The sequence below is a fragment of the Danio rerio genome, chromosome 19 (assembly GCF_049306965.1).
Source record: "Danio rerio strain Tuebingen ecotype United States chromosome 19, GRCz12tu, whole genome shotgun sequence".
In the NCBI taxonomy this organism is placed as follows: domain Eukaryota; kingdom Metazoa; phylum Chordata; class Actinopteri; order Cypriniformes; family Danionidae; genus Danio; species Danio rerio.
The window spans coordinates 37,724,003-37,736,484 of record NC_133194.1 but is presented as its reverse complement, the minus strand read 5'-3'; the positions used below and the strand labels follow the sequence as shown (position 1 = coordinate 37,736,484).

Genomic DNA, 12,482 nt, shown 5'->3' with positions numbered 1-12,482 from the left:
ACTCATTTTCATTCAGAAGAGCGAAGCAGTATCAGCCCATTCTTATTGTACATTATGTCCACATCTATTGAATTCTTTATTTTCTCTCAATCCTCTGATTTTCACTCTGAATCTGTCTTAATCAGAAGGATCTTATCGGCTTCATCACTTCACTGTGCGTGACCTACATTTAGGTGTGGCCGCATATGTCTTTTTCTCTCTCTCATCTCAGTCTTTCTCTATCTTTCTCCCACCATCCCCCCCTCCTCTTTACTGGCCATGTGAGACCTCGGCTTTGCCTGTCAATAGTTCAATGTCTTTCAGGTTTTATCTTCCATCCTCAACTTCTCTTTCCTTTCATCTATCCTTTTTTAGTTCCTTTATTTTTTTGTCTTCTCCTATGAGAGGATTTGTAGCAGACAGCAATGGGTTCCTTTAACGAATGCTGCTTTGTCTTTGAGGACATTTGAGTGTGTGTCTATGCATATTTAATGTATTTGACACACACACACACATAAATACAGTCAATGTCTTTTGTATGTATTTGAGAGGTTTTTCTAGCTGAAGTGTGTATTTTCATTTGGGCGTCCGTGTACAGAATTAAAACAAAGTCTTGTGCTTTGGGTGTGTGTGTGTGTGTGTGTGTGTGTGTGTGTGTGTGTGTGTGTGTGTGTGTGTGTGTGTGTGTGTGTGTGTGTGTGTGTGTGTGTGTGTGTGTGTGTGTGTGTGTGTGTGTCTATAAGATCTAAATCATTTAATCATTTGAATCTGGCACCATGCTTTCAGACTTCCCATGATCCACCTGTGTGTTTATTATGTCAACCAGATCTTACAAGTGGTGTTGATGCACCAGATGTACCTTTAAATGAATGGCAGTGGAATGTGTGCATGTGCACTGCTAAATCCTTTTTTTGGGGGGAAGGGAATGTTTCTCTACATCAGCACTGATGCATTGTGGGGGATTCATTCCAGCTGTAGGAGTGAATTTGAAAACAGAATCCAATATATCACAACATTACTCTTGCCCATAAGGTTTGATGGTTCGCCATGTTTAGGATGCTGGGAAATGTTTGTGCCAATTTTGTTTCTCTCAGAATTGATAATATCTAGATCCTTTTTTTGTGTCTGGTTTAATGGATAGTTTACATTTAGTAATCAATGGCGTTTTCAGTCCTATCTGACGAGAAAACTTAATTGTTTTAGGTATTGTCAAAAAAGTGGCTAATTCACACCAATTCATAAGATTATTATTATTATTATTATTATTATTATTATTATTATTATTATTATGTTTTTATATATTCAAAAAAATATATATATTTAATATATTTTTTATTATTGTTATTTATGTATGTTTATATATATATATATATATATATATATATATATATATATATATATATATATATATATATATATATATATACACCTTATTTATTATTATTATTATTATCATTAATTAATTCATTCATTTTATTTACTTTTTTTACTTTTGTAAAGTGCATTCACTGCACCATATGTATATTTTTCTGTCAGTTGCTTCAAGCTAAGCGACAATTGAAGGTTAGTCTTAAAAACACTTTAGTTTCTGTTTGTATAAATGCCAATAGTTTTTATCGCATGAAATGTAAAATACTGGTGAAGTGACTCTCAGCAGAAACTGATGTGTTCATTTACTAAAACTGCAGACTCTGAAAACACTGTGAGTGTCACACCTGCTTCAGCGTCTGTAGTAAATGAAACTACACCATTAATGTACACAAATGTGTAGAAAAAGCTGCCTTCATCATTAAATGATGATTAAACAGTTTAATAATTAGACACTAGACAGGTTGTACAGCTCTGCTTTTGATTTATTCATCTTAAACATGCCAAATTCTGTGACAATCTCCATTATACAGCTAATTCAGTTTTTATGACTAGAGTCCACTACTCCTCTCTCTTTTTTTTTCTGACCTCCATATATATCAAGTAAACAAACACCATGATGGGTTCAGTGGTGCAGAAATGCTTGCCATAAGAGTTTGATAGGTTTGAATTTTAAATGTGATGTTGGTCAGTGTCTAGACTACATCTCTGCAACATGGAGTTTGAAAACAATGCCTCCATCCTGTGTGGAAGCTGTGGCTTTTTTTTCAGACAGATGTTGCCATTTGGCTTTTGTGAGAGTCCTAGTGTGTTCGCTTGTTTCTGTATGTGTTTGACCCAGTGTGGATCTTTTAGTATTTTTCACTGTAAGATTTCGTTTTTTATTTTAATATTTAGTTTAGTGATCGTCGTATGATTCATTGTTCTAACATTTTCCTCTTTCTGTCTTTCTTTCATGTTGGTGCTGCGTCGTTGCTCCAAATCAGGTAAGAACAATCTCTGATCCAACATAACATGTGTGCACTCACATTTAAAGCCTCAAATGGTTTCTGTGGGAAAAGCAATTTCACTGAATTGGTGCTTGGTTTGTTTCCCTGCTGTGTATAATTGTCTTTGACCAATCCATTAGATCTAATTTGGTAAGTCACCCATTATCTAAAAATAAAATAGCGCAAAAACAAAATCATGCTTTGCAATCTGACACATCTGTCAGGAAATAATGAAAGCTTGGGGTTGATGGTGAAATCTCTTATAAATTAGTGCTTTTGTTTGGATAGATTAAAGTCCACATGAAGCGGAAGCTGCCAACGTTTTATTTTCTTTTTTTATTTATTGTGATGCAGTTCCTAAAGAAATGATTGGCTGATTGGAAGTAGTAAAGTATGCATTCAGAAGGATCGGGAAATGGGTTTTAGAAGAGTTATTACAACCTCATCCTCACCATTTCTGTTTGTTGGCAAAATTGACAGTTGGAGGGGCGTGGTTAAGTATGTTGGCCACGCCCCAGGGATCAACAATAAGGACTGCCCGATGGCCCGGGGCCAGCGTGTGAGATGCTCGGGACAGTAGACAGGATAGTTACTGGCCCGATCGGGCCACTGCTTGCTTGTTACTAAAGTTTAATATACCTGTGACTATTTGTCAATTGCGTGCAAATAAAGTTTTAGAATTGAGAAACAGTTCGTATTTTCAAGCCTTCAAATGCTACCTTCTCGGTTCTTCTTATCTGATTGGATGTTGTGAGCACGTTATTAGTACAGTGAAGAGACAGCAACATGGCGATGACATCAAATGATGATGCTAAAGGAAAACATTTGTTTCTAACATCTTGGAAGCAGACATATACGAGGGTACACCACGACTAAAAAAAAAAAAGTGATCTTTTGTACAGTTTGCCATCAGTTTGGCAGGTCTTTAGCCATGTTTTGTTTCAAAACACTTTGAATTTTGCTCATTACACATTTATTAAAAATTTTGAAATATTTAAATTCTATATTTACAAACATTTTGGCACATTTTTTAAAATTTGTGGCTAAGAAATGAACTTTTTTTGGTGGAGCCAGTGAAAATATTGGCAGGGCAAGTATTTACCTAGGTAATGCGCCCATTACCTAAAAATCACGTAATCTGATAATTTAACAGCAAAAACAAACAGGAAGTGCATTTTCATATTTTATTTTGGATTACAAGGGCAAGCACTTTTATTAATGACATGCACAGATAAATTGTTCACAACAAAACTGCCAATGTGAGCTAACAAAATCATGTGGTTAGTTTTGATTGGTTAGAGATGTCCAGATCAGTTTTTTTTGCCCTCAAGTCTGAGTTATTTGATTTTGAGTATCTACCAAAACTGAAACCCGATCCGATACTTCTATAATACATTTTTAAAAAATTCAAATCGAGGTTCTGCTTGCTCCATAACCATAAGAAATCCAGGGTTACCCACAAAGACGATTGACCGGTCACATTTTTGCTATCTTGGCTGTGATGTCCTGTTTCTACGCATTGTCACCGTCCATTTTTTCTCTCCTCTTCAAAGTCTTTTGCCGCATGAGCTGACTCGTTTTCAGTTGAGTTGAGTGGGTAAACTTGTTGTATTGTGTTGGGTGTTTGTTTTTGAGGTGCCTTTTTTTTGCCTTTTGTTTGTTGTGTTAAATGTCAAGTCCTGATCGGGAGTTAACGTCTGATTCCGATCGAGTCTGAAACAGCGGGATTGGGTCCGATTTTCGATTACTTGATTGGATCTGGACATCCCTACTTTTGATTTCACTTGTACTTTGGTTTCATTTGAACTATATATTGCTTTAGTTTTAAATATAAAACACAAAATAGTCTAAAAATGTTTATTTACTTAATTTTTATCAGTCACTAATTGTTGCAGTGGCGTATCTTTAGTGTTGATTCCAAAGAAACCATTTTGGAGAAAATTGGTCCAATAACTTATAACTCATGTTTTATGCATTTTTTTTACTTTGCTTTTAATGACAAATAACCCAAAAAAATGCACTTTTAAAACCTGTATTGTACATTTTGTTTGTGTGACTTGACTTTGTTATGATGAAAATTGAAATTCAATACCATTTTCAACACTAAGGGAAACAAATTCCGCAACATTAAAAGTATGCGAATGAAGTAAAAAGAAAAAACATAACTAAACCATATAATGCTTATACCAGGTATGTCAGCACTCCTGGAGTCCAAAAGGCAACAAACTACAAACATTTTTTTTGTAATTTTTGCATCTTATTTTCTGATTAAAACAAGTGTTAAAATCTTAATATTGTTATTAATTATTCATCTCCCTTCTGGTGAGAAGAGAGAGTGCGAGAGAGCAAAGCCAGTATAGATACTAACTAAAAGCAAGATTGTATGATTTTAAATATTTCAGTGTCGATATTTATCAATATATCAAGGTTTTTGACAACACTAGTCAAGTAACACAAATTTCTGTTGGAATAAGAGCTTTTCTTAAACACTTAAACTAATATGCTCTGACATACAAGTTTAAAGTTGCAATGAAACTGAATTAGCGACAGTAAATTCTTATTTCTGTGTTGTGAAGTGCATTGAGTTCAATTAATTATCACAGAGGAAATGTAGGGTGGAGACTTGGTTCTATTCATTATTGTTTGGATTTTGTAATATGGGGCTTGAACTCAGAAATGCTTGCAGACTTTCAGTTTACTTGCAGAACTTGCAATTCCGATATATTGAATATTGTAATTTTATTTTATGTCATGCTAGCCTCGACTAACGCTATCTAGTAAAACAGTTCAACATCAAGCTCTAGTTCAAAACTACAAATAGAATTCCACTTCATCTTTATTCATATTTGCACATTTTCAGTTTAACTCCTCCTTGAGCTGTTTCTTCAGTCTAATCTCTATTTAATTGTGTGATGAATAACAGCGTTCTGTGTTCTGAGTGCTTTTGGCTAATCATTGCTAATTGCAGTCAGTCATTTAAATACTACATGACATTTTCATTCTCTCGGGTATTAATGACTAATGTGTTTATGTTGTGGTGCTTTTGAAAACTGCGTTGTGAGAACATTAAGATGTTTTGGCTGTGAAGTCGTTTTGCAGTTTGTTGTGTCTGGGTGAGCTCTTATGTTTATGTTAAAAATTGGCAGATTACAAAGCAAGCGGATACATTCAAAGGGCACTCCGGCTTGTGGAGGCTTCAAGTAAAAGTTTTGTTATTTTAGAGTGAGACATAGAATCTTTTTAACCATTGATCTTCAGACAAAAGGTGAAAGCAGAGGCGGTCACTACTTTATTTACTTTCCATCAAGATAAAAAGTAAGTAAAAAGGGACTGCAGTCAGTTATATTAGCAGTTTTGTGGATGAGGAATGAGAGGGAGGCATTACAAGGTATTTTTAGCTTTAATTGTACATTTATTCTAGGGCTGCACAATATATATAGTTTCAGCAGTGATATCGCAATGTGCATGTCCACAATAGTCACATCACAGGATATGCAATGTTGAGTTGATCAGCACAAACGTTAAGAATACATGAGCTTTGTAAAGTCATTGCAAAGTATAACCATAACAGAGTGAAAGTTTATCATTTGCATATTTTTAAAGGCATTTCAAGAGAGTTTAAAACATTCTGGCAAAAAAAAGTACATTTGTAACTTTAATGAAGAATAGTTTTACTGTATTATTAAACTGTGTACCTGTTACCAGGCCTGTGACTTGTTTACTTCCACATTGTTTACATTTTAAAGGTCCTTACTGGCCCAATACCCCCAGAAGTGCTTCCGTTCACCTATCAGTTGGAATAGAATAACTTTTTGCATAGAATATAATAAAGACATTTTTCTTTTTTCCTATGATTGCCTATGTGCAGGAACCAACAGAATTAATTACAACAACCTAGATCACACAGAACCAAAAAGGTACACTTTCAAATTTGAGTTTACAAAAAATAACGGCTCTTTTTTTGGAGGGTTTATTATAACACAGACAACATATACAATTATTTGAATCACTTTCAACAGTGTTTTATGAAAATTCAAAGTTTTTATTTTTTTAAATGTTACTAAACTTTTGCATTTACACCTCTGCATGTGAAGCCTTTGAATTTGGCTAGGCAGAATCCAGGCGGAAACCCCAAAATAGCACTTGATGTTTATACAATAAAGACTATACAGTGATATTTTTCATTTCATTATTCAATTTATTTAGCTAAATAGTGTTTTATTTAGTGTAATAGTGTCTATAGCCATGAAGCACAGTTAATTTGAGTCTTCTTTGCTCTATTCTATTATTTTTCCCTTACTAAATCAACCCAATCAATCTAAATGAAGGATTTCAATTCAATTCATCTTTATTTCTATAGCACTTTTACAATGTAGATTGTGTCAAAGCAGCTTAACATAGAACTTCTTGTAAATTAAACTGTGTCACTCCCGTTTTCAGAGTTGAAGTTCAGTTCAGTTCAGTTCAGTGTGGTTTAAATTTCATTACAAGCAAGCCAGTGTCTTCAGATCTATTCTTTCCAAATAGATCTATTCAAGATATCTGGTGACGTTTTAATAATGTTGTAATTTATGCTGCAGAGTAAGAAAACGTTTGATCAATTAACAATGTCAGTTTTTTTCCCAATATTTAATATCTAGCAGCTCTAATCCATGAACCGAATAGTGTTACTGTCTTATTTTACACTCCTGAATTCTTCAATGTGGATCCCAGATAGGCTCTCTCCTATATTGATAAAACCAGAGAACATAATGACTACCCTCAGACAGAGATAGGATTTGTTTGTTGAAGCTGAAAACACAACCTATAGCTTATTGATGCCAAAAATTTCCTTTTACGATTTTCTACACTCAGAGCCTGAGTCACGCAGGGAGTGCAACACATGCTTGAGCTCTGGCAGTGACATCACCTGTCTTGTGGTCAAAGTACAGTTCCGGCTCTAAAACACGCTGCTCTTTCAGAGCTACCAGGCAGCCGGCTAGTATACACACGCAGAAACATAAGAGCAAGCTACAGCGGCTAATTTAAAGAGAAACACAAGAGAGCAAGAAGCGTGGTAGTGAGTGACTGGATTTCCCTACTGGCTTTGGATTAGCGACATGCTGGATTCCATGGAGCCTTTAGCTTTTCCCAGTACCCTCTCCCGCTTCCTTGCCATTTAAACAAACTTGGAACGACCACACGGTTCCTTTCACTTTCTAGTTTTCCCTTTCTACTGAAAGAGTTTTTTTTTTATTTTTAGTTCCTTCACTTTTATTTCCTCCATTCTTGCTGTGGTGAAATGAGCGCCGCGGCATCGTACCGTCAGTATCTTCAGGACCTAGAGGAAAAGAAAGGTTTGTTTTAACTCAGTAACTTTTGTCGCTGGTTGGTCTCCTGCTTTATTTAATTGAATCATAGCTTATACTCTCAGTCTGTATCTGTTCTGCAGTTGTTTATGAAGTTATCTAAGGTGAAAGTAAGTTTTTGTGACTGAACACATGAGCTTGATAAGAGTTGAGTCAATGGTAAACTACAAGCAAATGAAGAGGTCAGCTGTTGTACTTTTAGTTTGTTAACTCTCTAGTTACCGTGTCTGTATGCAGATACTAAGAGCAGATGCTAATCCTTTAATATAGGGAGCTGTTTGTTTTGTTGACTAACTAGGGTCGCCGTCAATGCAAATGCAGCAATATGCGACTCAAGGCTATTGAGATCAAAGTAAACTCACCTCGTCACCTTCCCTTAGGCACTCCAGGTCATTCAAATACGCTGCTATGGAAACCTTGAGTCCTTCGCTTGTTAACCATTTAAGGCATGACATTTGAGGTTGATAGTAATTGATGCTGGGTTTGCGCGTAGTGTAGGTCTGTGTCACCCGTCAGATAATCCTGCCCACAATAATACCTTAGTGGCTACACCTAATGCACGTCTGTGTGTGTGTGTGTGTGTGTGTGTGTGTGTGTGTGTGTGTGTGTGTGTGTGTTCCTTGACAGCTGTGCTATCAAGGAATAATTCCCTTAAAGGGAGTAATGCATCTTCATTCGGACTGTATCTCTTTTGATGACAGCCATGTGACGACTTATTAGCTTGCATGGGTACAGGACCCTTCTGTTTAAAACTTCAAATGACAGGCGCCATCCTGAATGTGCTATATGATGTTGCCAAAAAGTCACCTTCCATTTGTTATATCGTTAATTGAAGATGGTTTGGTATTTATTTCCTTTGTAATTCAATCCCAGATCACGGGGCTGGCATTTGGAGAGGCTTTTAGTGGATGGAATCAACCGCAAGTGTGTAGACCATATGGAGCAACAACAGGGTGGGTGGGGAGGGCAAGCTGGACCCTTGTAATACCTAGACAGTAAAGCTATTGTTTAATGCCCGCCAGGTCCTTTTTACAGGATTAATCCCAATATAATGTTGAGAAAGGTCACTGTAAAAAAAAAAAAAAAAAAAAAAAAAACTCAAATAGCTGTAATAATAGTTTTATCAGGTTAAGCTTCAAGGAGACTCTGTCTTAGGATACTACAGCCTAGTATCAGTGAAAGTCATATTATTGAGGCTGTTAAAGATAGCAATGTGTGCTCTGTCTGCCGAACAATATTCAATGTGTATCCAAACACTCTTGAAAATAAAGGAGGACTTCACAGTGAAGATATACAAGAGCAGTTTTGAGTTCCCCCAAAAAACCTTATTTATGTGAATAAATGTGACCCTGGACCGCAAAGCCGTTTTAAGTTGCACAAGTATATTTCTGGGAATAGCCAAAATTATTGATTTGCCAAAAATCATTACAGTTTATGTTCCAAGAAGAACTTTAGTGAATTTCCCTCTGTAAAACCTTTGATTAGTCATATGCCTTCATAACAACCTAATATGGACAACTTTTAAATAGTATTTTCTCAATATTTGGATTTTTTTTGAACTCTCAGATTCCATATTTTTAAATAGTATCTATTTTATAGTATCTAGTAGCCTATTTTTTAGAAATGACTATAAATAATAAAACGGTCAAACTACTTGCTCTACAAACAAGTGTGTTCATGACTATATGTAAAAAGTAGAATAAAAAAATATCAGTTTGCAACATCAAGCAGCATAACGAGCTGTTTTAATGTCTAAAAATCAATGGAATTGAATGACACTGGAAGTCTTGAGCCAAAAAGATTTCAATGGCTGCGCCCACTTGTATACTGTATATCAAAATGTAAGTTGTTTTCACATGACGTTATTGATGACGAAATTCAGATGGAGGGCAGGAAGTGGGTTTTCTACAAAGGAATCGCTATCAGAACATCAAAATGTTTCTGTTTTATGCTGTGTAAATCGGCAAAAATAAGAAACAGCTATTATATGAGCTTTTGATCATAAAGGGGGAAAGCTGAAGAAACTAGCTAAAAAAAGGAAGAAAAGGCAGCATATAATAAACATTTTTTAAATACATTCATGTGTACAACCTTTTTTTTGAATGCGATTATTTCATTTGACAGCACCAATAAAGATTAGTTATGAGTATATGAAAATATGTTAATTCGTTATATAAAAATTAGATGAAAGCACCAACACACTTATACAAAATCCAGGAGAATATCAATGACGTACCTTGCCATGTAATCGCTGCAATGAAATCTCCATCTTGTTTTGCAATGATCCAAGTCTTTACCAGCGTTTCGGCAGAATAAATAACCGTAACATTAACATCGAGATGAGCAGCAGCAATTAATGTTTGTTGATGGTAAATTCATTAACCGAACAAAACAGAAATGCAACCCTTGCGACAAAACTAGACAGTTATTATTGTTGAGCACTTTTTCCCCCATAAAAAATTAAAAAAATAACTAATAGTGTAGACTATGCGTCCACGTTTTTGTCTTTAACTTTTATCTGTTATTTTGTAATGCCTGGAAGATATCGGCATAGGGAAAAAACTATACTAATACTACAGTAAGTGTATTAATTAATGCTACCGAATATACCCTGCATTGTGATTATAGTGTAGAAAACTGAAGCCTATTGAATAATTTGTTTATTACTACAGTTGTGTCATACCATAGCAACAATATAAATACTACGACAGTTTAATTCAAGTGATTATCTGTTACAAACATTATAGTATTTACTTTAGTTTTTTTTTATGTAACAAAATCGCTTATACAGTATCTACCGCCTTGATGACAGGTAGATTATATTTTTACATCATAATCTCGTAAAATCTATACTTGTTTGATACATTGTGTGGTCCATGGTCACAAATAACCTTAAATTTAAAAGTGTAATTGAATTAGTTAGGGGTAATATTACATGTTGAAGCGTTACATGTATTTGAAGACAGATGGTAAATGAATGAATGAATTAGGGTGTAGGTGTAGCACAGAACAGCAGGTATATGTGTCTGGTAGTGTTTGTCTCTTGAAATCTGGTCACTGTGGCTTGACTTGCTGTGCCGTCTCCCCCTGAACTATAATCCACCTAACCCTGATTAGACACAATCCCCCTCAACCCTGGCTCAGACTCCACAAGCTCACCACCAAGCCGCAGACAGTCCATCTTAACACATTTGCACTCATTCCACAATCATGCCTTTGCTGTTGTGCTTCTCCGAGGCCCAAAAAACAGATTTTGTTCTTCATTTGCGATTCGGTTTGTATACCCTTAAGTCAATACTCAGCATTTATTCATCAAATACACCCCACCTCTCACATGTACAGTCAGACAGCTGGCAGAGAATAATAGCTTTGGACCGTCCAAATTCCCATCTGTGCAAACATGCGATTTATTACTGCAAAGCTTTGTAAGGATGTTCCATAAATGTCAACCTGGCAAAGTGTTTTAGACATGAAATAAAATCAGATTTGAGCATGTGAAAGGCATGGGTCAGTTTTAAAGCAGGTTGATAGAAGTCAGTTTGATTTGGGTCAATGATGTGACTATATTTATTTTGAATTTATCAGGAATAAAAAATGTTAATTCACTTAGATCTTCAGGGAGTTTCCCTTTCTGAATGAAGTCATCATGTAATCAAAAGGGAGAATTGTTTTATAATATAGTGCAGTGTTTATTCTTGCACATATTTTTTTTTCATTCAATTCATGTGCCATCGTAATATTTGATCAGAAACCTTGAGTTTTTCCTTCCCACATTTAACCGCTCTTTTGTCTGACAATAAAATAATCTTTCCCCTCCAGCAGGCTGAAAACTCCAATTGTGTTAATACAAATCTAGGCCAAGGGTTTTTCGTTGAATCATATATTGCACTAAAATATTGTGTTAAACAATATTATTGTCATTTTTATACACTCATTATCGCCTGAATGACAATATAATGTCATGAAAATTCAAGTACACTCCTCCCAAGAACAAATCATATTTTATTCTGAAGAATATTTCATTTAATTACAGTCATTTTAACAATTTAATAATTAAGCATTGGAATAAGAATGTGAAAACGCATATCCAAATGTGTTAATAATAATCTAGGCCTTTCACTATATACATTTTTCGTTGTATGATTGCACCAAAACATATTGCGATAAACGATATTATTGTCATTTTAAGACCATTTATGCCACTCATTATATAATGCCAGTATGACAATAGAATATCATCACAATGCAAGTACACATTTCCAAAGAGCACATTATATTTTATTCTTAAGAATATTTCATTTTATTACAGTTATTTTAACTATTTAATAATTAGGCAGTGGAATCAGAATGTGAAAACACATATCCTAAATAAATAACAATAATTGGTAGCAAGAAAGTGCCAGGTAAAAAAGTAATCGAGGCTCGAGGCTGCGATGTCTGCTACCAGATCTATTTTCATTTGTGAGAGACCCACATGAAAATATACTATAGTAATTTATAGGAAATACTACAGTGTTTTTTTTTATTTTTTATATTTATTTATTTTTTACCATACTGACACTGACAACTCTATAGAGATAAAGAGGTTGCGCTAAAATTTTGCCAGAATTGGTTTTTATGTATGGCTGATATATATTGCATCACCAAAATTGATTGAGGTCATGTCCATGTGTTGTGCAATAAGTCAATATATTAATTATTGTGATGGGTCTATAAAAATGTCCTTCAATATTTATAAACTAGTATTTTGTCATGAAAAAAAATATCCATGAAGACCTACACAAACATTTTTTCAATT

At 34.8% G+C, this 12,482-nt stretch overlaps 1 protein-coding gene across 19 annotated transcripts in view; it reads left to right on the top strand.

Annotated features, from left to right (window-relative positions):
* The window catches only part of macf1a (microtubule actin crosslinking factor 1a), a 311,815-nt gene that overhangs the window by 68,720 nt on the left and 230,613 nt on the right, over positions 1–12,482 (top strand). For 4 of the 19 annotated variants that reach the window (XM_073931818.1, XM_073931809.1, XM_073931816.1 and 1 more), the window contains exon 1: positions 7,295–7,672. The exons of the other annotated variants lie outside the window; for them this stretch is intronic. In XM_073931818.1, coding sequence (XP_073787919.1) covers positions 7,618–7,672 — 55 coding nt within the window. In that variant the 5' untranslated portion in view covers positions 7,295–7,617. Of the gene's footprint in view, positions 1–7,294; positions 7,673–12,482 lie in introns of those variants that run through there. 19 annotated transcript variants of the gene reach the window in all.